At 40.1% G+C, this 26,506-nt stretch overlaps 1 protein-coding gene across 3 annotated transcripts in view; it reads left to right on the top strand.

Moving 5' to 3' along the window:
• ARFGEF1 (ADP ribosylation factor guanine nucleotide exchange factor 1) overlaps nt 1-26,506 on the top strand; it is a 179,699-nt gene that overhangs the window by 72,782 nt on the left and 80,411 nt on the right. For all 3 annotated transcript variants that reach the window (XM_030553237.1, XM_030553238.1, XM_030553239.1), the window contains 5 exons: nt 8,146-8,325; nt 12,718-12,994; nt 13,581-13,694; nt 14,546-14,718; nt 16,103-16,236. In XM_030553237.1, the coding sequence (XP_030409097.1) occupies nt 8,146-8,325; nt 12,718-12,994; nt 13,581-13,694; nt 14,546-14,718; nt 16,103-16,236 (878 nt within the window). The remainder of the gene's footprint in view (nt 1-8,145; nt 8,326-12,717; nt 12,995-13,580; nt 13,695-14,545; nt 14,719-16,102; nt 16,237-26,506) is intronic.

The following is a 26,506-nucleotide window of genomic DNA, read 5'->3' as shown; positions in this document are numbered from 1 at the left end:
AAATTCCCATAGCCTCATCATGGCTAGGAGAATTTCCTTTGATTTTTCAAGAGACCTTTCTGTTATCAGTGATAAGCTGAAAGGTTAAAATGAAACAACTTCCTAGTTTGAGTGAATAAAGCATCTAATCATCTATTGGGTGATAAGACTGCTAAATCTGCTACATATACAATGACCTCTGTGCAAGGCTGTGGTGGTCTTGGTTAGTGTCTGAAGGAGGAGAAAGGCAGAAGCAAATATTTAATGTATGTTAAATTTTGAGACTGATTCAAAGTAAAATGCTCTTCATGGATTCATTCCTCATAAAACAGAGCGGTTCACATTAGTGTTTAATAGAAAAATAATTTTGAGAGCTAGAAAAAAGATGGAATGATGGGGAAAAACTGAAGGGACAGCAATAAAACTTCAGCACAACACTTTTCACTGTCATTTTGTGACATTGAATTCAGTGCTAGGAGAGGGTGGGGTGCCACCCACTCAGTTGCTCATTTGCCACATAACTTAAGGACCTATCTATATATGCACCTTAGTTTGTGACAAGTGGGGTGTAAATATACACCACTCTAGTCTACTGCATACTATGTGTCTGTGTGGACTCTGCTGCTGTACACTAAATGTTCCATAATGCTCTTTGATCTGTCCCTCTTTGAAATGGAGTAGATCAAAATGCTACATGGAAGTTTTAGTGCATGGCAGCAGAATGCACAGATGCACTTAATGTACAGCAGACTAATGCAGGGTATGTTTATACTTGAGCTAGCTTGCTGCAAGCTAACTGTTTGTGTAGACAAGCCATTAGTGGCCTGATTTTCAAAAGTATTGAGCACCCAGCAGCTTCCATTGCCTTGAAAAGAAACTGCTGGGTGCTCAGTACTTTTGAATATTACAGTACTTAATTAAATGTCTAAACATTGCCTCTGGAACTTAGCATTAGATACTTTTTTGAAAACCTTGAATATGGTTTTCTTTGGAGGTTTTCCTTCCAAGTTAGTGACTGGCTGACCCTGATTAGTTTGTGATATCTGCTATCACAGTTTAGGGGGAGATGACTTTTCATAGTGGGTATAGTTTTGAGAGTTGGGGATGTGGAAGGCCCCCTGTTAAAACTAAGATGTATTTTGTGTATGTTATGTTGGGGGCTTTAATACAATACAATACATGTAATGTAATTTCACAACTGAAAATTAGATATCAGAATCAAACCAGGATTTTAAATCCATTTTACAAGAGAAACTGGAACATCCTCAGAGGCATTACAGCCAGTTTTCTGAAAAGAAGGATCCGTCACATCTATGAGGGGAAACTGAGGCTAAGAAACTTGATGAACTGGTTAGGTTCACTTGTGAAGACAATGGGACAGCTTGCTGATTATTGAAAAGTTACTCAAATTAGAAAAAAAATGTAACATTCAGAATTGAATCAGGAAAGAGGCCTGCCCTGTAGATGAATAATTATGCTTCATCCTGAATTCTGGTGACAGAACCCAGGATATGGTGTCTATGATTACATCCTTTTTTCTGAATAGAAAGAACATTGAGGATAAATGCTTTATTTCATTATTGCAATGTGCCTCTACATTTGAAGAAGTGGAGCTCTTTAAAAACTGAGTATCTAACTTCAGTTAGAAAAATCTAGAAATGGTATAAAGAAAGCTGTTTTCCCATTTGCCCTAAGGATAATGTGGCTTGCAAGACATGATTGTAATCATAAAATGCAATAGTAAAATATTCCATCAATCTGATGATCAACAAAATGTTATCAATACACTTCTTTATATATGGGTTAAATTCTTGTTTTTGTTACCTTAAGTTTCTTCCAGAAGTTGGTCTGTGGCTAGCTAATTGCCTTCTCTAAAGATAAATGTGCCAGTTAGCTAACAGAATCTTTACTCAAGATTCATTCTATGCTTTCTACATTGTGCTGTAAACAGATAACCTTTTAGTTGTTCTCACAGTAAACCAGATTGCGTTCCCAAGACCCGTGTGCCAGAAATACTGGTTAGGACTACTTATGTTTTATGTCTTGCCTTTCTGTGGTAGAAAATACCCCAGACAATTAAACAATGGGAATATAACACTTCTCATAGGGAAAAGACCTCTTCTGCTGGCCAAATGAAGACTACAAAATCTGGCATTAACCCACCAATGTTGGGGTGTTTTGTATAGTCAGGCTTCACTGAGAAGAAAGCCTTTCCCTGTAAAGGTTCAGTCCAAGATTTTGAACCACCCTGAACTGTCTGTTTTTTTGTTTTTTTTTTAAGACCATTAAGACAAATCTACTAAGCACAAACAGATCTTTTTATGTTTTTAAACTAAAGGTTGGAAATTGCCATTGTAAAACAGTACTTACTTATGTAACACATTTGTGCATTTTTGTAACTTGTTTTTCCTGTCCCTGTTTGTTTCACTGTAACGTAAGCATTATGTCCTTTTGTGGATCGTTCAGTATAGAAAGAGAATGCAAGTTCCACAAACGTAGAACAGAATATTTAGTTATAGAATGTTAATTTTTCATTTGGATTAAAACTGGTTCATTGGTAAACATGCAATTTATTTGCTAAATCTAAAATCACTCCAAGAATTTAGTAGAGCTGTTACATTTGTTACTATATCATTCATTTTATATATATAACAATAAAGAAATGCCTAAAAGTAAAATAACATAATATGGAGTTCGTAACTGAATGTGAGAATGTGAAACGTAAGAATTGATACCTGAAGATTCCCCAACATATCTCAGAAAATCTGAAGAAGTCTCTCTAAGAGATGCTCTCCTGCTGATCGCAGCAGAGTTGAGTGTAAGAGTTGCTGTCAATCAACCTGACTGTTTTACTACCTCTCCTCTGGCCTGTTACTCTGGTGATTTTCACATCTGAAGCTAAGGAGCAGGGTGGTGTGTCCACCTAATGATCTGAAGCAAGGCAAAGAAGCTGTGTGTATCCTGAGGTGATGGGCCCAGTGAAGAAAGCTTTGAGACTCTGGATGTGATCCTGGTTAAAACCTACATAGCCTACCTGGCACTGTTTGATCATCCCTCTCAAGGCTGAGAGGAGTTGTGTGTTGTGCATCTGAAACAAGAAGTTTATAAAGAAAAATTGATGTATACAGGTTTAACTACAAAAAAAAAAAAGAGTTAAACTAGAAATTCAATAGTTCACTTACCTAGATCTGACCACAAACTAGAAATGGAAATGGACACACAAAGGTGCAGTTGTGTGGACCGTGTTGTAGAGAATAGATCAAGACAGATGCTGAACTTGAGTGCCCAAAATATAAGGGAGAGCGGGATAGAATTCCTCATTTGATCAAGAATAGTACAAGTCTTTCTCATCAAAAAGTAATGATGGAAAAACAGCATCTCACTCTATAGAAATCTGTCAGAAATAGAAACAAAATGAAAACCATGTACACTGTGAAGTCTTACGTTGAACAGATTGTACCTCTCTTTGACAGATGTCTGAAGAATTTATTTTACACTTCGGCAACACTTCTGTAGCTTTTCAGTCTAGAAAATTTTATTGAATTTCAATTTTTCAACCATTCATTTTAGCCTAAGTTGTTCTCTAATAACTGAGTTCATAACTGCGTCTCAGGCTTCACCTTTTAATACTAGTTAAATGCCTGGCCTCAGGGAGAGAACTGAAATTACCTTAAAACATCTCTTTGACCTCTGAGTAGGGGAGATATCCTTTCTTAGCTAGAGGACAGGTCTTTATGGAACCATTTGAGCAGATCATCAAATCAGGTGCTCCTTCCCTAGGTTTTGTTTTTAGATGACTACTTGAATTCCGCCTCCGTATAGTATCCTGATTCTCATGGGAAAGGAGAGAGAGTCAAGAATGCAACTGTTGTTTTTGTCTAGTTTAAAGAAGTTTTAATTGATTCAAACAACATTAGGCCACTACATAGTTTTTATTTAATGTTTGTTTATTTAAATATAAAACTAAACAGCAAAGAATGCCCATTCAGAGCTCTGAATTCCTTCACATTTAAAAGCACCTTAAAAAAAATTGCACAATGTAAGGCTTAATCATTTGTGTGTATCACATGTCCTGCAGCATCCAAAATTACCTGTATTGAAAGCTTTTACACTTCTTTAATATACGAAAAAGGTAATTTAATATAAGGTTTCCTTTATCATTGTATATTAAGAAATTAGCTTTATATCATACACCTCTTACTGTTTTTGAACTTCAGTTACTTCTTATGGTCACCTTAAAAACACTTGCTGTCTGTGTATTTGTCATTGTGTCACTGTTGTGTATTTGCCAAAGACACATTTTTGCTTTTTTTTTTTCTTCTCTTAAAAGATTGTCTTGAGCAAAAGAATCCTGATGGGCTGAAAAGTTGGTGGTTATAGTTTTAATGTGTATTGTTACTTCTAGAATAACTTTGTCATTAAAACCTTGTTTTTTTTTTCTTTGACTATTTGAATTGTTTATATAGTTATAGTTTATATAGTTGTATATAAGAACGGCCATACTGGGTCAGACCAAAGGTCCGTCTAGCCCAGGATCCTGTCTTCTGATAGTGGCTAATGCCAGGTGCCCCAGAGGGAACGAACAGGACAGGAATCATCAAGTGATCCACTCCTTGTTGCCCATTCCCAGCTTCTGGCAAACAGAGGCTAGGGACACCATCCCTGCCCATCCTGGCTAACAACCATTGATGGACCTATCCTCCATGAACTTATCTAATTATTTTTTTAACTCTGTTATAGTCTTGGCCTTCACAACATTCTCTGGCAAAGAGTTGCACAGGTTGATTGTGTGAAGAAATACTTCCTTTTTGTTTGTTTTAAACCTGCTGCCTATTAATTTAATTTGGTGACCCCTAGTTCTTGTGTTACGAGAGAGTAAATAACACTTCCTTATTTACTTTCTCTATACCAGTTATGATTTTATAGACCTGTATCATGTCTTATTATCTGTCCCTTTCTTAATGATTCCCAATATTCTATCAGCCTTTTTGACTGCCACTGTACACTGAGTGGATGTATTCAGAGAACTATCCACAATGACTCCAAGATCTCTCTTGAGTGGTAACAGCTAATTTAGACTCCATCATTTTTTATATATAGTTGGGATTGTTTTCCAATGTGCACTACTTTGCATTTATCAACACTGAATTTCATCTGCTGTTTTGTTGCCTAGTCACCCAGTTTTGTGAGATATATAACATATGAAGTTTTTTTATCAAAGAAAGATTAAGTTGGGAAAAACCGTTTTCTGTTTTAAGATTCCTGTTGTAATTTAATGAAAGGAATCCTGCTTTGCAAAAGGATCCAGTACAAAATCCAAAGAAAATTTATAACATCTAACATATAAAATAAAAAATTTTAAATTTATAAAGTTTGTATCTTTCTCAGTTTGCTGGCTCCCCCATCAATGGAATAATCCTTCAAAGGAATTCAACTTAATCTTGCCCACACTATGGTGGCGAAAGGCTATGCACATATAAGACACTATTCTTTAATATTTTCTCTTAAGTTGCTGCTAATAGATATATATATATTTTATTGTCATTGTTTTTCTGTGTAGGTCTTAATGTATTTTCTAGGTATTTGTAAATTGCTAAAATTTTAACTTGTATAATAACTGTATGTGATTTAGTATACTTAAGAAAAGATGCCACCAAATGTAAATTTGCCTGTCCTGAAGTTGAATGATAGAAAAAAAAATTGTGTATGCAGAGCTCTCCTTACAATTTCTACCTGAAACTTTTAGATAAGGGTTCAATTGTACAAGCATCTGAGGAAAGTCTGGTGTAGCTGCTTGGTGAGCATAGTCAGTGGCGCAAAGAGTCAAGACCATCCCTGGTAGACATTTATCTAACCTACTCTTAAATAGCTCCAGAGATGGAGAGGGCCCAGAGAAGAGCAACAAGAATGATTAAAGATCTAGAGAAGATGACCTGTGAAGGAAGGGTGAAAGAGTTGTTAGTCTTCTCTTTTCCAAACTAAACAGAGAGGGGACATGATAGCAGTTTTCAGATATCTAAAAAGGTGTCATAAGGAGGAGGGAGAAAACCTGTTCATCTTAGCCTCTAAGGATAGAACAAGAAGCAATGGGCTTAAACTACAGTAAGGGAGGTTTAGGTTGGACATTAGGAAGAAGTTCCTAATTATCAGGGTGGTTAAACATTGGAATAAATTGCCTAGGGAGGTTGTGGAATCTCCATCTCTGGAGATACTTAAGAGTAGGTTAGATAAATGTCTATCGGGGATGGTCTAGATAGTATTTGGTCCTGCCATGAGGGCAGGGGACTGGACTTGATGACCTCTTGAGATCCCTTCCAGCCCTAGAATCTATGAATCCATGAAGACAAGAGAATATTTCTAATATATTTACAGATAATTATGTTGTAATAAATTTGAGTTTTTGTGTGAAGCCCTCCCCTCCCCCCCAAAGTTACTTTGCTTTTTATTTGGTGGACATTATTTTGTAGATATACACTGTTAAGGGCATAACATTAGAGCTGCCATGGATCAGACCATGGTTCATCTTGCCCAGTATTCTGTTCTGCCCGAGGCCCAAACAGAGCTTCAAGGGGAGTGTACAAAATGAGGCAGTTATGGAGGGATCCATCCTCTGTCTTCCACTCAGAGGTGTAGGGTTACCCCAAAGCACGAGGTTTCATCCCTGACCTCTTGACTAATAGCCATTGATTAACCCATACTCCTTGGACTTATCTAGTTCTTTTTTGAACCCAGTTATACTTTTGCCCATCACAACATCCCATGGCAATGAATTCCACAGGTTAGTTGTGCATTGTGTGAAAAAGTTTTCTCTTTTTTGTATTAAACCTTCCTGCCTATTAATTTAATTGAGTGATCTCTGGTTTTTGTATTGTGGGAAAGGGTAAATATTCACTTCTATTCACTTTTTGCACAACATTTATAATTTTATAGACCTCTATCATATTCTCTCCCCACCCCCCCCCCCAATCATCTCTTTTCTAGGCTGAACAGCCTTGATATTTTTAGTATCGCCTCACATGGAAACTGTTCCATACCCTTGTTCATCCTCGTTGCCCTTCTCTGAATCTTTTCTGGTTCTATTGTATCATTTTATGAGCTGGGTTGACCAGAACGGAACACAGTATTCAAGATGTGGACACACCATGGTTTTATATAGTGGCATTATATTTTCTGTACCTCTCCTAATAGTTCCTAACATACCTGTTAGCCTTTTTGACTGTCATTGCACACTGAGTGAAAGTTTCCAGGGAACTATCCATGATGGCTCCAAGATCTTTTTCTTGGGTGGTAACAGCGAATTTAGAACCCAGCATCATATATGTTTAGTTAAGATTATTTTTCCAATATGTGTTACTCTGCACTTATTACTTTGGCGCTACTCAACATTTGTTGCCCAGTCACCCAGTTTTGTGAGAGCCTTCTGTAACTTCTCACAGTTTGCATTGGACTTACCTATTTTGAATAATTTTGTATTCTCTGCACATTTTACCACTTCATTGTCTACCCCCTTTTCCAGATCATTAATGAATATGTTGAACAGCTCAGGGCCCAGTACAGATCCTTGGGGGACCCTGTTGCTCACTTTTCTCCACAGTGAAAACTGACCATTTATTTGTCCCCTTTTGTTTCCTTTCCCAGTTACTGATCTATAAGAAGACCTTCCCTGTTATCCCATGGCTACTTAGTTTCCTTAAGAGCCTTTGTTGAGAAACCTTGTTGAATTCATCACCAAAGGCTCTTACCCTTGTTGAGTAAAGGTCGCATATGTTTTGCAAAGCCATAAGGTGGATGTGGAGTGGAACAATAGTTGTAGTTTGGTGCAGTGGGCTTGGACTCAAAAACTAGGGCTTTTATTCCCAGTTCTGCCACAGACTTTCTTTTTGACCTAGAGCAAATCTGTGTCCCTCTGTTTTTCATTTGTAGAATGGTTACAAGGATACTTCCTTATATCACAGGAGTATTTATGAAGATAATTTGATTAATGTGTGTGAGGTACTTGGATATGACTTGATGAGTGCCATAGAAAAACTTATCAGTAAACAAGAAATGTAACTGAAGCTGTGTACTGATTTGTTTTGTAAATAGAAATGTTCATAGAAAATATTTTAGACTAGTTCAATGCTTCATTTAAGAAGAAGAGTTCTAACTTAATATGTTATTTTTTAGGCTTTACTCACTGCAGTAACATCTCAACACATAGAAATTCATGAAGGAACCGTGCTGCAGGCTGTAAGAACATGTTACAATATCTATCTCGCAAGCAAAAATCTCATAAATCAAACCACAGCCAAGGCCACTCTCACACAAATGCTGAATGTTATATTTGCACGTATGGAAAACCAAGCGGTGAGTATCTTAATATTCTGTATGTAGAAAATAGTTCCTAAAAGATCATTTTAAATTATAGACTTGTTTGGTTATTCATACTACAAGATAGCATGGTATTTGTAACTTTTCATTCAATAAATAACTACTTAATTTTTTTTACGGTATTGATCGTTCAGATTGTTCTTTTGATTTTTTGGTATATGAACTAGCTGATGGATTAAAAGAATTGAAGCAGGAACTGCTCATTTCTTCGGTAAACTGGAAACTGATTTTGAGCTTTGCAATGTAGTGAAGCACAGGCCATGAAACACATAGTACTGCACATTGTCCTCCAGAAGTTGGAATGGAATCAGACTCCTTGAATCTCAACATTCCTCTGGTGTCAGCAAATAGCTGTGAAACCAACTGGCAAAGTGTGTCACGTCCTCCTCTAGCTGTCAGCCTACACAGAGGATGACAACTTTCTACTGCTATCATTGACTCCATTAGCTCAAGTGGCAGATGTTTATGTGGATCAAAAGGTTCAACCCTGCTTATGAACCATATGGGTGTCAGTGTGATTCCACGTGATAGCATTTGTGTGTTTAATTTGCATTTTTTAAAAGCCTAGGTAGTTACACACACACAAACCTATGTAAAAAGAATGTTATGGTTGCAAAGTCCAGCCTTCCGAGATTATGAAATGCCAGTCTCCCCCTCACCCTACCTTGTGCACATGCCCTGTGATGGTCCTTAATAACACAGTCACATAGTTTTTTTTGTTTTTTTGTTTTTTTGTTTTTTTTCCCCCCACAGAAAGCTTCCCTCATTCAATGCACAGAATAGAGTATGCTCTGGGTGAATGAATCAAGCTTATGTAAAGTATCGGAGTAGTCTGTATCCACAAAAACAAGGAGTCCGGTGACACCTTAAAGACTAACATTTATTTGGGCATAAACCCACTTCTTCAGATGCAGGAGTGAAAATTACACATGCAGGCATTATTATACTGAGAAATGAAGAGAAGGGAGTTACCTCAAAAGTGGAGAACCAGTGTTGACGTGGCCAATTCAATCAGGGTGGATGAGGAGGTGTCAATAATTGATGAGGAAGTGTCAATTCCAGGAGAGGCAAAGTTGCTTTTGTAGTGAGCCAGCCACGCCTAGTCCCTATTCAAGCCCAAATTAATGGTGTTAAATTTGCAAATGAATTTTAGTTCTGCAGTTTCTCTTTGAAGTCTGTTTCTGAAGTTTTTTTGTTGTTGTTCAAGTATGGCTACTTTTAAATCTGTTTATAGAATATCCAGGAAGGTTGAAGAGTTCTCCTACTGGCTTTTGTATGTTACCATTCCTGATGTCCGATTTGTGCCCGTTTAGTCTTTTACATAGAGATTGTCTGGTTTGGCCAGTGTACATGGCAGAGGCACATTGCTGACACATGGCATATATAACATTAGTATATGTGCAGGTGAATGAGGCCCTGATGGTGTGGCTGATGTGGTTGGGTCCTCTGATGGTGTCGCTAGAGTAGATATGGGGAGAGAATAGGCAACGAGGTTTGTTACAGGGATTGGTTCCTAGGTTAGTGTTTCTGTGGTGTGGTGTGTAGTTGTTGGTGGGTATTTGCTTCAAGTTGGGGGGCTGTCTTTAAGTGAGGACTGGCCTGCCTCCGAAGGTCTGTGAGAGTGAGGGATCGTTTTCCAGGATAAGTTATAGATTGTTGATGTGCTGGAGAGGTTTTAGCTGGGGGCTGTATGCGATGGCCAGTGGTGTCCTGTTATTTTCCTTATTGGGCCTGTCCCGGAGTAGGTGACTTCGGGGTACCTGTCTCGCTCTGTCAATCTGTTTCCTCACTTCCCCGGGTGGGTGTTGTAGTTTTAAGCGTGCTTGATAAAGATCTTGTAGGTATTTGTCTCTGCCTGAGGGATTGGAGCAAATTTGGTTGTATCTTAGGGCTTGGCTGTAGACAATGGATTGTGTGATGTGTCCTGGATGGAAGCTGGCAGCATGTAGGTAGTTATAGCGGTCAGTAGGTTTCCGATATAGGGTGGTGTTTATGTGACCATCACTTATTTGCACTGTAGTGTAGTGGATCTCTTGTGTGGACTACTCCGGGCTGAGTTTGATGGAAGTTGCGGATGGTGGAGTGGAAATTGCCCTAAGCGAGATTGGTACCCTGAAGTTACCTGCCACAGGATAGGTCCAACAAGGAAAATAACAGGACACCAGGAACTGAGCATGCATTAAGGAAAAAACAAAATATTGAATAGCTGCTCTTTAATTGAGCACCATCCATCATGTGCACTGACTAGGTATGGATCTTGTGGAGAAAAAAGTGTGATCACGTATTTAATGACTGTATCATAATGCATAAGTGCAAGGGGGTTAAATTAAGGTTGCACAAGCAATTGTAATTCTGGAATTTCCTAACTTCTGAATGCTTGACTTTGCATGCTTGATGTTCTTTTAATGTGTGTAATAGTCACCCTAACAGATGCCTACAGAGTACTGCCATAGTTTGCAGTGAAAGTGGTGAGCTGAGTCTGCTGCTTCTTGTGCCCCATGCTCTTTACTGTTGATAGCAAAGGAGTTAATAAAGCAAATTGCCACAGGAAACAGAAGGAAGGTCAGGTCCTAGAAGTGCTTAACTTCATTGCTCTTTCCTGAAGAGCCTGGTATTTTTGCTATTAGTTTGTGAATATTAGCAAGCAGTTTCCTTTCAGATTGAACAGTGTTTGAGTCATCCAGTGATCTAAATTCATTAGTTTGCTCATTAGTTTCTGAAAATACATGGTATGACTGCTGTCAGATATTATTGTTCAAGAAATAGCTGAGCTGTTGAGAACTCTTGTGAACTGGCTCTTAGGTGTCGGTTGTGTAGTTGTTGTTATAGGCAGGGAATGACATTTTAGGCACATGCTACTCAGAGGCTAAAACTGAAGACTGAGGCCTCTTTGTTGGGATTTAGGGGCAGTACCAGTGTTGGGTTTAGGATTGTGACGGTCTGGGTTTCGAATTGGGTTGGGAGAAATGGGGCCTGCCTTCTTGCATCAACATTGGCCAGTAGATGAGCTTTTTCCCCTTTCTTTCCCTTGCTGGGAAAATGGGGAGGGGACATCGCTCCTTATTCCTTTTCCAGGCTGAGGATAGAGAGGAACACTTCCTGTTCTCATCTTACATTTTTGCTGGTAGGTGTGATGTTCGTATTGTCTTACTCCCCTACTCCCATTTCAGAGACTGGAGGGCCAATGCCCAGGGCCAGGCCTATACTTCCTTGCTTGTTAAATTCACTCACCAGTGGTAATCAGGAAAGAGCAGTATTGTCTTCCAACTATGGCTGTCACTTTATAGGGAAAATGTTCCTTCCCTGCTCTTTCACGCATATTAAGTTGCTGAAAAGGAGGCTTCATATACCAGGAAAGGACTGCATTAACATCCCATAAACAAGGGGTCTTTCAATTCTCCGAACTATTCCTGTTTTTGTTCTCTTCATTTGAATTAAACCGATCTTCCACTTCACATCTGACTCTTGAGACCTATCTCAAATCCATTTTTAAAAACGATTGCTTTAAAAAAAGGGTAGAGGCAATTATTTAATCAGTAAGTAAAAAAAAGGGGATATAATTACTTTAAAAACACATTCTGTCAGAGAGGGTCTAGCAAGTGAAGAGTTTTTGCTTGTAACTGGACGAATCTGGGATAGAGATCACTTGCTGCAGAATGTAGGTCATGCTCATTGTGCATTATCTGTTTGTAAATAGTATTTGTAAGTTAGTGGAAAATCTGTAGTGTAATATTAAGATTCAGAGGTTAGTCCCAGTGCTAGATTCCCTTGGTGATTCTATCCCCATATCAACAGTACAACCATTAACAAATATTTTTAGTACTACACCTCTTCCTATATTTTCAGCCCTTCAGCTCTTTTGTGAGAGTACTTATTCACATGGCTGCTCTCCTTGGATGTCCCTCTTTGTGCGGACCTACCCCAGAGTTCTGCACCAAGACTTCCCACAAGTTGTTCTTATCCCTCCAGTAGTCCTGGTTTAGTCACCTGATCTATCTATCATATAGCTTCAGCACTCATCACACTGAGGCAAGCTCAGTGTGGCATGAGTGGTGTAACTTAGCCTTAACCCTCTTAAAGGGCGGACTCACCCAGTCACAGCACATATACAAATATAGCATAAGCAAATGTACTACCAATAAAAGTATTCATTCACTAATGTAGCATGGCAGGATGTACATAGATACAATAAGAGAATATTTGAACATTGTTGAATATATGTTTGAACATTTTACTAATAATAAAATTTTATTATGCAGTACAAATTAGGGTATACGAATCATATTTTTTTTTTGTTTTTTTTCAATTCACAAACAGCATTTTATTTTTAACAAAATGTGTATTGGTGAATATCTAATCTGTTTCTAGCTTCAGGAAGCCAAACAGATGGAGAAGGAAAGACACCGACAACAGCACCATCTACAGCAGTCACCCTTAAGCCATCATGAACCAGAATCACCTCAGCTGAGACATCTTCCATCACAGATAGCCAATCAGCTACCCCAAGACCATGAAGGAGAACTTGACCACAGCACAAATGATGTGGACAAGAGCCTTCAAGAAGATGCAGAAGCAGAAAATGGTTCTGATATTTACAGTGTAGAAAATGAACAGACAGAAGCTGACCAGGCTGCAGCAGCAGAAGGTAATCACTGTGTGGTTTGGTTTTAGTGAGGAGGAGGAAGAGGGTGTGGAGTTTTATGGTACTTAAGGGCTGAGCGACTAAATGGAAGATTATTCTGTTTCCAGTTAGTAAAATACAGTTAAGAATAGTGTACAAATATCAGTTTCCCTTGCTGCCACTGATAACATTTTATCTTCACAACATATTTCAGCCACAAATAAATTACATCTGCTCTAGTCATAGCAGTCTAGATGCATGCTTGCATCCAGGCAGTCACAAATGTGCAGCCACATATTGCAAAATGTACACGTCAACCTTTGCTTTTTCACCCTAAGCCCATTGAAATGTTAACATATTCTTTGAGTATTTTTCACAAATTTACACAATTACTACTTTAATTATCTCTAAGGCTAACTAATATACTCCCCTTTCCTTGCCTTACTAAAACATATTTGGATCTTCTTACCTGTGATAAGAAAAGTACATTTAGCCATTCAGTACTGCTGTCTTGCTCTGTTTTTTTTTTAATGTATAATATTGTATTTAAAACCTTCTTGATTGACTTAAGTGCTTATCAATAATATCTTTCCTGCCTTTTTTTTTGAAGATCTGTCTAAAAGTGATGCGGGAACATATGATGGAGAAAACAATGCATGTGAAGAAAAGGCACAAGATATTGTACAGAGTATTGTGCAGGAAATGGTGAACATAATAGTTGGAGGTATCATAATCACTTTTAAAATTTATACACTGCCAGTTTCGTTCTGCGATCACCTTTGCCTAAGCAGTCATTAAGGATTCCTTTAACCATTTGTGTATATTTAAAATAAAATACAATTCTAAACCATTTTAACTTCATATTTACTCTCTGAGAGAGTCTTTCAACTGTCCCACTTTAAACTGTACCACTTGATGATAAAATGAACTAGAGTGGGGCTTTTTACTATTTACCTTAACTGAGGGGGAATTTTTTAGGTGTGATAGTTTGCTTAATTTTCACCTATAATCAGTTTTTCAGATTTCTGACTGCATTTATATCTCCACTTCCATTTTGTTTCTACACTTGTGAGTTCTTTACAGTTGTTCTTCAGACCATTAATGAAATACTAAAATATTCAAAATGCCCATTTTTAGCTCAGTTAAAAATGTTTTGTTTCTGCTGAAATTGTTTTGTTTCAAACTGAAACTGATTTTTTTTCTTGCAGAAACAAAAAATATTTTGGGTCAAAATGAAAACATTTCAAATTTTGAATGACATTTTCATAACGAAATGTTGATTTGACTTGACATTTCTGAATTTTGTGGGGTTGTTTTTTTGTCTGAAATTTTATTGAATTCTGTTCAAACTAATTGAATGTCTTTGGCCCAAAAATGCAATTTTGGGTGAATTTGAACTTACTATTTACCAAAAAAAATTCACAGTAATGTAAATTCAGTACCTTGTAGGATTGTTCCCTATGGCGCTTTTAATCTTAGTGCACTGAACTTCTAAGAAAAGTTCTTCTAATTTTAAATTTGAATATTGTATGTTTTTGCATGATATTTTGCTTTTTACCTTTTTTCCCCCATTAGATGTAGAAGGGACTGCTGAAAGTGGAAGTGCTGATGGCACAATTGGAACTTTAGAAGATGGCAGTGACAGTGAAAATATTCAGGCAAATGGAATTCCAGGGACTCCAATCTCTGTTGCATATACGCCATCTTTACCTGATGACAGGTTATCTGTCTCTTCCAATGACACTCAGGTACTAAAAGAAATAAATGTTGAAGCATGTAAAGAAAATAATAATCAGTTTCTTTTTATTATTATTAATAATAATCTGTTTATCTTACAATTGTGTAGATAACGTCTTAATATAATTATATAAAATAAATCACTGTTAAAGGAATCTCAGGCATTTTTATTTTATTTTATTTTTTAAATGTACTGTATTCCTCTTAGACCCCTATTTAAGACTTTTGCAAGCAAGTTACATGCAGGGCAGCAAACATTTTCACTACAAAAGGTAGATGCTCAAATTATAACATAGAATTTAATTTTCTTTGGATTTATATAAATGCCTAAAAGGACACCTATCTGTATGTTCTAGGTGCTTCTTCCATAACATAAAAATAACTTCAGAACCCATTGCCAATTCTCCCTTGTTTTCAAATGTCCATTTAAAAAAACAAAACAATCCCCCTCCCTGCACGTTACAGGGTGCCCTAATGGTAATGATTAAAGCTATGCCATGCCTTTATATCTATGATTGGGAGGATTTGATTTTGAATTTTCATTGAAAATAATTATTTTCATGCATTCCTCATTTTCTTAATATTAAGCTTTTGTAATAGCAAGAAATAAAAGAACTCTTCCTATCTTGCATTGAGATCTGGCAACATGAATCCCTGCACATGTGTAGAATCCCGTTGGCTTCAAAAAACACGCTGCATAGGCACAGAGGTCTGTACTGGCACTTTACTACCAATGTGTACCAGTTTAAAATATAGTCTTTCCAACCCTAATTATGCTTTAATGTTTAAAGAGATGCTGTTATCTTTTAGTTGCACAGCATATGTCTCTGATAAGACTCATCATATCCTCTACAGAAATGATAATTGCATTTATAGCATCACCAGAAGTTGGTAAATAGAAAAAAGTGAATATTTTATTCTAAAAGTTTTTGCCATTCACCATATATAAAGACTATATAAAAATACATGATAAATTATGCCATGGCATTATGGCTGTGTAAATATTCTTATGTAACCCACTAGTACAATTATAGTTGAGGTTACCATTTCTTTTCTTTTGTAAAAGTTATTTTCTAGGAGCCCTGAGTGAGGGCAGTATGGTCTCAGTTGTCTTCTATAATTTGAAACTGTCCACACTTTACTTATTGGCTCTGACTTTACATCTTCATTGGTGACGCTTAACTTTACTGAGTTGGCGGTTTTATCAGTGTTGTATTCAGGTCTATTTTAACTGAATTGCCAAACTAAATTTTTAAAACTTAGTCTGAAACCTTAACTTACATTTAAAAATTGGTTGTATTTGTTCAATATCCTAACTTATCGTTGCTAGGAGGTGGGGATTTCCCTACACACTGCTAACGCAAATGGAATTCTGAAATATGTTAACTTCTTTAGGAATCTGGAAATTCTTCAGGACCTACACCTGGTGCTAAGTTTTCCCACATTTTACAAAAGGATGCCTTCCTAGTATTCAGGTCATTGTGCAAACTCTCTATGAAGCCACTGTCAGATGGGCCACCAGATCCAAAGTAAGTCAGCATGATTTTCTTTTATGAAAATACTTAGATGCTAAAAAATAAAAATGAACACACATAAGGGTCTTCTGCTGTTGAGAAACAAATAGTTAGCAATTTTGACAGAAAAGCCACATCATCTGAAAGTTTCCACTGAGCTGTACTTTATTTTTAGTGTATCTTTTATATGTTGAATGGCAGCATCTCTCTTTCTGCTCTGTTCTCTGGTAAGTTTTAACTACTTTACATGGCTTATAAGCCTGTGCTTTTCTATCTAGTCATTATTTTATCAGTAAACTAAGTCATCACTTTTTAATTACAAACCACTTCCAAACTATAAAGTCCAATGTTTGATTAAAGGCTTTTAAATATTTGATAACTTTTTAATGTGTGATGACTGAAAGACAAATATTTTACTTGTAAGTTTATTTTCTGTTTCTCTTTCTATATTGTCGCAACTTGTGAACAGTATTGCTTTCCCCAGACAGTAGAAAGGAAAATAAACTAATCAAAATTCAGATTGTTGTCTGGGGATGAAGGCATAAGATTCTATCAGGAGTACTTTCACTACAGTTCTTCTTCAAATAGTGTCCTTTTGTGCACAAACCCATGTACTCTTGGTTGGAGATTTTCATCAGTAGTGTCTGCAGCGCTGCACCTGTGCCGTAGACATCCTCATTCTGTGGTACGAAGGTGCATAGGGAGGGGATGGATCCATTGTAATTCCTTTTTTTTTTTTTAAACTCTGACCTTGGTCCATGGCCTCAAGGACAGATTATGCCCAAGACCCTGGGTGTCAAATCTTGCCAGACCTGCTATAGATCTTCCCTTCACAACAACAGTCATTCAAGTGGCCTTTGCTGCCTGGGGGAGACTCATGTCTACTCCTAATGCAAGATCTGCTCAGGCTTAAAAGCAGATGTAAGAAATTGAGGGAAGACAGACTGGAGTACCTGGTGATGGAGTGCTCTCTGAGATCCATGGGTCTGATTCACCCTCCATACTTTGGATCTGGTTGCTCACAGAACCCAGGTGACTATCTTTGGTGTGACAGTAGGTCCTTGGGGCCCTTCACAACTATCAAAAGCAACAAAGAGTCTTGTGGCACCTTATAGACTAACAGAAGTATTGGAGCATAAGGTTTTGTGGGTGAATACTCACTTCGTCAGACGTATTCACCCACGAAAGCTTATGCTCCAATACTTCTGTTAGTCTATAAGGTGCCACAGGACTCTTTGTCACTTTTTACAGATCCAGACTAACACAGCTACCCCTCTGATACATCACAGCTATCTAGACCCTCAAAGAAGAAAAAGACCCCAGAATGGGAAAAGAGAAAGGGAAAGTCGCCCCTTTGGTCTGGGTCTTAGGAGACCTTGCATCCCAATGTGGGTAGCAGTGAGACTCCCATCCCCTCCAGTACCATGACTCCAGCATCAGCTAAGAAGACCATGCCATGTACTGAGAAGCTGTCAGGTAAACAACCTAGACAGACTGAACGCAGTGTCTGTGAAACACGACTCCAGAGCTGAGCCGGAAAAGTCATCAGCTTCTGTAGCCAGATATGAAAAGCACACGGATTGCACTTCAGTGCTGTCTCCAGTACCACCTGGCATAATGATGCCCGAGAGACCCACCTAGAGTCCCCACCACAGTCCAAGCTCCTATTCCATGAAGACCTTCGAATCCTGGAAGAGCCTAAATCACCATTACAGAGAATTGTTGAGAGACACTCTCCAGCAGTGCCAACCCACTTCCCAGAGCATAGGTACCATATGGTCCTACTATCGTCAGTGGTGACTCATCCTCTGATGCCAATGCAGACCCCCGCCCCACACACATTCTTTGAGGGTATGGAGACATTTCCAGCTGGTATCATTCTCTTGTACCATCCCATCAGCTATCAAGCTGTGGTACCAGTGACATTGCAGGATCTCTTTCAGAATCTGAGGCCAACTTGACCACTGGTAATGGCACCACTTGCCCCTCCAGTAGACCACAGGATGACATGTCATCCAATTCTAAGGTGTCTATACATGGTTCCTCTATTTTTCAACCTTTCTTCCTTGAAGTATGCTCTGAGTACACCTGGCAACCCTGGCAAGACAACCTTGGGGTCCTGACCCTTTCCTTATGCCCCATGAAAGTCAGCTTATTGGAACCTGTGGGCCCCTTATAGTAACCAGTTCTACAGGGTCGCATCTCATCAGAGCGCATCAGGAGTAACAGCCCATTACCCTTTGGTCTTGCTCCACAGCAGGATCTTATACATGAGCTAGAACCAGATGAGGAAGAAGAAACATCACCTTCCACAAATCATCCTCCTCACCAGCTGAGTTGGTCGTGCCACTCCCACCATCTTATAGATCCCAGTCTTTTTATGTGCTGACTCTGTACAATGATGGAACTGGTGCATATCACACCACATACTGATCTTAGCTGTTTATCTACCAGGACTACAGAAGACAGTGGCACACTTCCTCAGCATGCATGTCTGCATCGACCACGAATGGGAACTGAACAAGGTATTCAGAGAGCTATATCTTACCATCTACAGATAGACCTCTTTGTGACTTCATCCAATTTGAAAGTGCAGGCGATTCTTCTTGAGAGGAGGGCACAGTTGCAACTTGGTGGGAGATGCCATAGTCATTCCTTGGCCTTGTGTATGGCTGTATTCTTATCCCTAATGCCTTTACAGCTCAAAGTGCTAAACAAAATGAAACAAAAAAATTTAGTAGCCATCCTCATAGTTAGACAGCACTAGGCCCTGTACAAGGGTTTGCCAGGGCTCGACCCCCTCCGGGGCGGCGGGGAGCCATATTGGCTCACTAGCCGCAGTTGATGGTTGGGGAATTAGTCTGTTCGTGGGGTCTTCCTCGGTAGCCCTGGTGGTAATTGGAACGAACACCGTAAGCCCAGGCCCTGGGTCAGGGCGGGGCAGCGCAGAGTCAGAACTCAGGCCCTCAGTCAATAGTAGGCCCCAAGCCTCCAAAGGCCTGTGAGAGGGGGAGACTGCCACCCAACTCTTGAGTGGCAGGAGGGATGCAGGCCCTCCCTGTCCACTGTGTCCCAGCCCGGGGCCCTCTCAGTGGCAGAAGACCCGCTGCTTAGTCAGTGGGGATCCTGGCCGCAACACATTGACATGGGCTCTGGCAGTGTTGCAGCCAAACTAGGGTCATCTGGCCCCGGGCTACTTCCAGACTCCCCCTTGGTTAGTACCTGGGTCAGGATGGTGTCCTCTGGAGGGTCCAGCACCATAGGTTCCTCAGGGTAGTGGATGAGGTGGCAGGCCTGGCAACTCCTCCGGGTAGTGGGCGCAGGGCAGGTTTGGCATCTCCTCCAGGTAGCGAGCGCAGGGCAAGTCAGGCCAGTCCTGACCTGCAGCTTGGGCCATGGGAGTTTCCCAGTTGCAGGCTAGACTGAAGACATCTAGTCTCTCCGGCAGCTGGGGCCTTATCGAGCTCTGAGGGCGAGCCTTTATACTACCAGGTCGCCGCCTGACCTGCTAAGGGGTGGGCTTAGAGCTCCCTAGCTCCACCCACTCTGGCATCCGGATGGGCTCGGCACCCTCCAGGGCAGCGGGTAGCCACACCACCTCACTACAGGCCCTGTTAGGTCTTCATCCAGGCATTTCCTCTTGATTGCAGAACAAATGAAATGACATCCAGTTTCCACCCAAAGATTGTCCAAACAGCTTCTAGGATGCAACTTAACCTGTTAAGATGCCTCGGGGCGTGCCCCCCTCTAAAGGTGATTGCATATTCCACCAGAGGTCAATCTACCTACGCAGCCACCTGGTCTTTGATGTGCTCATTTTCCCAGCATTATGTTCTTGTGCCTGCTTCCAGAGCTGAACATGGCTTTTGGTGATGCTGTTCTATGGACTATACTAAATCCTCCTCCTCTGTAACTGAGGTGCTTCTCAGCAATCTCCTGATGTAATGCACCCATAGGGACTTCACTTGAAGAAGGAGGTTGCCTTGTACAGTAACTGGAGTTCTTCGAAGTGTGTGCCTCTATGGTTGCTCCAATGCCTGGTCTCCTTCCCCTCTGCCTTGGAGTCTTTTGAAGGACTTTCCTGGTTTAGAAGGAACCAGAGTGGTATCTCTTCCCTATATACCCTCATAGTGGAGCATGAGGATGTCTTGGTCATAGGCATGGATCCGCAGGCACTGCTGACAAAAAGCTCTGATCAAGAGTGCACGAGTGTGCACCACATCCTGACATGGAGCACCTATAGGGACATGCATCTCGAACTCCAGTGACTGTACAAGGTAAGTAACCTCTCCCTTTAGTGTTTGGAAACAAATTTCTAACCAGCAGAAACCGAGATGATTGAGTTCAGTCTGGTTCCACCCAAAGAATAATTTTCCCCCCTCTTTGATTTTGGCTAGGGCGGGGTATCTAATAAACTGTAAACTGCATATATACTAGTGAGGAAATTTCCTTCTTTTTATTCCTGCTAGATTATCATGGTCCTTTGGGGGATAGCACAGGGAAGGAATTAACAGAGAACCAGCTGCCAAAGGCTACTTCAGACAAAGCTAACCAATACATAAGTTAATGGTTGGGGCATATACACAAAGATACCCGAGTTAAAGCCTCTACCTGTTAAGTTTCTACAGGTCTAGTAGAGTGAACCGTCAATTTCAGAGAAACTTAGTTTTGTTAGAGCATATTTTTTAACTGTATTGGGAGATTAGGGTCTTCACCCATAGGAAAATGTAAAAAATGAGGGGGGGAATATATTAAATAATCTGAACCACCCAGTCTTTTATCTCTCATGCTTTCCAAAACCTGAAACACATGCCTGGTGCTTGGGTATTCATTAATATTCTCTTGTCTCCCATTTGACCCCACGTCATGAGTTGCCCTAATCCCATTTCAGTTTATTTTTGCAAATAGCCACAAGTTGTGGACCACTGAGCAGCAGAGGGGGTAGAACTGGGAAGGAGTGGACAGTGCACTCAGATGACCCCAGAAGCTAATATATTCAGAGATAAGATTTTTCAAGTTTTGAATAAAGATAAAACAACTATTGACTCATTTAAATGTTTCCTTAGTGTGAATAAGTATTGACCATCCAATTCAGTTTAAAGGGAAGTTGTATAAAAGAAGTGGATTGCCTGTGATGATGAATTCTAAATGCAGCTCTTTAGGGAGAGAAGATGCCCTTGAACAGAGTCAGGAAATGCTGCTACCACTGATATCATAACCTTGGAATAGTCCAGGATACTAGTGATTTCAGCAAGTAGAACAATAGTTTGTAGGATCAGAAAAAAGGTTGTAATATTCTCATCCAAAGTTCTACGATAAGATTCTGGTTATCCATCCCTCAGACTGCGTGATCACTGTATCTGCTATAAAAACTTGACACTGGATTATTAGTGCCCTAGAAATGTATTCAGTCTCCCATTTAAACTAGTCTAGTCCACTGTGTTAACACTTCATCTCTCTAGCAGTGTTCCTAAAGAGCTTGAATGCAGGATATCTGTGGTTTCAATTTTCATTACTTTGCTCTTAGTAATATCTAGATTCAGTTATGTGGCCAGTTTCATTTTTCCCAAAAGGAGATGTTGTTTGTTTGTACTTCAGTTGCATCTAAAACCAAAAAGTTAGAGAAAGTGTACACTCAAGTTGAAGCAAGAAATTACTCATTTTACTTGATCTAAAAGCAAATTCTTCACATTGAAGAACTGGCATTGGCAGCAACAAGTCAGTGATACTGTGTTCTTAGTGCCCTGCTGTTCAGTTTGGGCACCTTGACCATTATACCTTAGTTGGCAAGGGAATACATTACTGGTAGTCTGTCCTGAAAACTTGGAATCAATGATGAACACAAGTGATTGAAAACATGTTTTTTTCAAACTGGCTCAGAGGGCCAGTTGTCATAAGAACAGTTTTCTTTAATCTTAAAGGAAGCCACGTGTTGATATTTGAGTTTCAGACCTTTGTTAGTACAGAACTTCCGTTTTGTAGCTTTGGATATAAATTTTGTATCTTCTGGGCATTTGAGTGTCCCCTAGAAAACTGTGTGCTTTTCTTGGAAGAAATAAGTTGGTGTGTTTCTTGTTTTTAGAGCACAGCTACACAGATGAATGAAAATATTTTAAATACTTCCTAACGCCATGATATTAGTTGAAGTGTATGTGCAACCAAAAGGCTTTGATACCTATTAGAAATACCTGTTGTACAACAAACTTATCTTTTTTTGTGATTATCTGTTGTGACAAAGTTCCTCCTCTACCTTGGTGGGTCCTGCGCTTATTGGCAGAGTTTCTCACCTCAGTGATCTTCCCCACAGTCTGGATCAACTCCTCCTGTGTCTGATCAGGAGTTGGGAGGTTTGGGTGGAACCCGGCCTGCCCTCTATTCTGGGTTCCTGCCCAGGGCCCTGTGGATTGCAGCTGTCTATAGTGCCTCTTGTAACAGCTGCATGACAGCTACAACTTCCTGGGCTACTTCCCCATGCCCTCCTCTAAACACCTTCTTTATCCTCACCACAGGACCTTCCTCCTGGTATCTGATAACGCTTGTACTCCTTAGTCCTCCAGCAGCACACCCTCTCACTATCAGCTCCTTGCGCCTCTTGCTCCCAGCTCCTCACATGCACTTCCTCTCCTCTGGCGCCTCCCCGCCTGACTGGAGTGAGTTCCTTTTTAAACCCAGGTGCCCTGGTTAGCCTGCCTTGAGTAGCTGCAGGTGATTTAATCAGCCTGTCTGCCTTAATTGGTTCTAGCAGGTTCCTGATTACTCTAGTGCAGCCCCTGCTCTGGTCACTCAGGGAACAGAAAACTACTCATCCAGTGACCAGTATATTTGCCCTCTACCAGACTCCTATACCCTACTGGTCTGGGTCTGTCACACTGTCTATAGGTGTGTGCAGAGAATAAATACTCAGTTCATGGACTTTTTACTGAGCAAATAGTCTCTATTCAGACCTTAATAGATAATATAGCTTCTTCTTTTGGGGTCCAAAACTTCGAAATGTATTTTAGTTTCACATGTCTAGAAGATCTTGCACTGTTAGCTGAATGTTCACTTTTGGATATGTTCCTCAAAGCTGAAGAGTACTCAAAGCTTCAGAAGCGGACAGTAAGGAAGTGAGGCCTGCTAAATTACCTGTTGCTTTCAGATGTGAAGTTGTTTGAGCCTGAATTGAAGAATGCTTGCAAAGTCTTCCTTCCTAATCTAGAACTTGAGCCTTCTTGTATTCATGCCATAGGAAGTTTGAAGATCTTGACAGAACCTTGAAGGAACATTTCTTTTCAGGAAAATAAAGGAATCTATTTTCTAAAAACAAAAACAACTTTGACACTTACAGGTGCTCATTTTTTAAATAAATGATTTTTTTCAGATTTTCAAAGCAATAAGTTGGAGTAAAGCAGCAGTTCCCAACTTCATTGTAAAGCCACTTGCTTTATTGGTGCCTGATCAGAAACTGCTCTTCATTTGCTCTAATCCAACAGTTTTCCTATTTCTAAAGGTGAAGACACTCCACCAGAAGCATTTAAGAGTTAAATAATCCATGATTTTGGACTACAGAAGTGTAAAGTAAAGGAATGAATATCAGTTGAGAACAGTGTTTGGTTTTCGTTCTCCTTGGTCTGCATAGATGCCAGAAAGAAAACTTAAATTCTGACATGATTTTTTTTAAACTGTCTGAGATTAAGAAATGAGGATATCAGTTTACCAAAGGCAGTAATGGGTTAACCTACTCCTGGAGGGCAGCAGTAGCTGCTGAGGCACTTGGAGTCCATCCTTTTACTCCATAGAGTCCTTGACCTGCAAATTAGGATGAATTAAACTCTCTGCATAGGGTAAATTGAAGGAAATGACATTTGGGACAAAAAGAAACAGCTGCCAAGGCATTCAAAGATGTCCTACATTTGGAGTAATGCCTGGAATTGATCTCCGGTTCTAAAGCGTTGAAGGCTTGTCAGCCATTTCAAACATGTTTTTAGTGGGGGGAATAGTGGATAAGATAATTGCAACATTTTAAAAATAAATGATTAGCAATGTACCTAAAATCAATTTAGAGAATTCTTAAGTTAAAAAAAAAATGGTTTTGGAAATCAGGTAGTGAAAAAGCAAGACTGAGAACACACATGCAGATGTCTCAAGAGAAAATTCCAGTAATGTTTAAAAACGAAGAGAAACAACAGAGGAAAAAATAACTAAAATAAACTGAAAACATGTTTACTGAAAAGTAAGCATTCATGAACATGACCATAGTTGTTGGAGAGGAAGCCTTGTTGTTAAAAGCACACAAGACTGGGAGTCAAGATCTGGATTCTATTCCTAGCTCTGCCATAGATTTCCTGTCTGATCTTAGACAAATCATTTGTCTAACTCGTCTTTCTCTGTAGAATGAAATGGAGATACTTCTTTTTGTCACAGGGATGTTCTAAAGTTTAATTATTTGGGTGCCAGAGCTAGAAACAGTGACTAGACTTTACTCAGCTCCAGTTGGCTTGGAAGCACATGGGAACCAGTGATTGGATCCATTTGCAACAGACTAGTGACAGTAGAGTGGTACCGGGCCACGTTGTAACACCGGTGTCTCTTAAAGTGAATATAACAAAATTAGTCTCTCTCTTTGCAGAATCTAACAAAATTATTGGTGTTATGGAGCTCAGATGTTTGACTGATAGAACCCTGTACAGTAACTCCTCACTTAACATTGTTTCGATCTTATGTCCCTGCTCAATTACAGAACATGCTCCATTTTAAGTTGTGCAATGCTTTGCTATAACGGCATTTGGCTGCCTGCTTTGTCCACAGCTGGCAGCCCCCCATCAGCTCCCCTGCGCCTCCCATCCACAGTGCCTCCCGCCCGCCTGCACACCGCGTGGATCAGCACCTTCCCCCTCCTGCCCGTGGCAATCAGCTGGCTTGCAGCATTCAGGAGGGAGGGGAGAGGATTGAGGACTCAGCACGCAGGCTCCCCCTCCCTCCTCTGCTTCCTGAATGCCGCAAACCAGCTGACTGCCGCAGGCAGGAGGCAGGGGAGGGAGAGGGTAGCCTGTGTGCCAGGTTCTCACTCCTCCATCCTCCTTCCTGCCCTCTGAACATGGCAAGTCAACTGATTGCAGTGGGCAGGAGGGAGGGGAGAGGAGTGAGGATGCGTGCTGTGTCTCGCTCCTCCCTCCTGAACATTGCAAGCCAGCTGATTGCCACGGGCAGGGGAGGAAGGTGGGAGGAGCAAGGATGTGGCATGTGGAGTAAAGAGGGAGGGAAGAAGAGCTGGGTTAAGTGGGGGCTTGGGGTAAGGGGTGGCGTGGGCAGGCTGAGGGTTGAGCCCTCCGCCCCTGGTGCTCGCAGAGTAGGGGAAGCTGCCGCTGCTGCTGCACAACATGCTTCTCTTAGCCTACAGCACCTTCAACCTCCTTGCCTGCCTCATTGTCTCCAGTGCCAGTGGGCTGTGCCTGTGTGGGGTAAGGCTGGGGCAACTCCCAACTAAAGTACTGTACTGTATGGCCAAAAAAAAAACAACCCTTGAACCTAACCCCTCCCCCCAATTACATTCATTCTTATGGGGAAATTGGATTCGCTTAACATCATTTCATTTAAAGTTGCATTTTTCAGGAACATAACTGCAATGTTAAGTGAGGAGTTACTGAACCATATCTTATGTACCTCCTAGATCAGTATTATCTGGGGATCTCTTTCCGGAATTCTTTATATCTGACAAATGGCAACTAGCAACAAATGTTTCTTCATACTCTCACAAGTCCATGTTCTTGCTCTCCATAAAAGCCACCTGATCATTTTTTCTCTCAGACATCCAGAAATAAGGATAAATCTCATATAGCTAAGAGAGAAACATGCTACAATCCAGGACACTTCATGGATGCCATCACCCTTAAGGGTGCAAATACTCTCTCTTGTTCCTCCCCTCCCCCCTAACACAAAAAAAAAAAATCTATCGTTAATCAAACTTTTCTGACATTCATACCTCTAGTTTTAAGACAGCATGCTTCCTCTGTGTATAGCATTAGTTCCCAAGACAATTACCAGAATGTAATTACCACATCAGCCAGGACTTTGAGTGACTATTGGAGGAAGTCACTTTTATTTGGCTAGTGCAAAATCCAAATGGGAGTGGTTTTGATTTATTCACAGTCGTTGCAATTTGTCCCTTAACTCCCTAAACTGCAGCTGCATCTCTATTATTATATATTGTTGGTCAGGGCCCAAGTTTTGTCTTTCTAGTAGTCAAATGTGTTTATCTGAGAAATGAGAATGTGCTATTCTTTGCTCCTAAGAAAATAGTACTTTA

Source organism: Gopherus evgoodei, chromosome 2 (assembly GCF_007399415.2).
Source record: "Gopherus evgoodei ecotype Sinaloan lineage chromosome 2, rGopEvg1_v1.p, whole genome shotgun sequence".
In the NCBI taxonomy this organism is placed as follows: Eukaryota; Metazoa; Chordata; order Testudines; family Testudinidae; genus Gopherus; species Gopherus evgoodei.
Note: the sequence above shows the minus strand (reverse complement) of the source record. Positions and strands in the feature narration are given on the sequence as shown.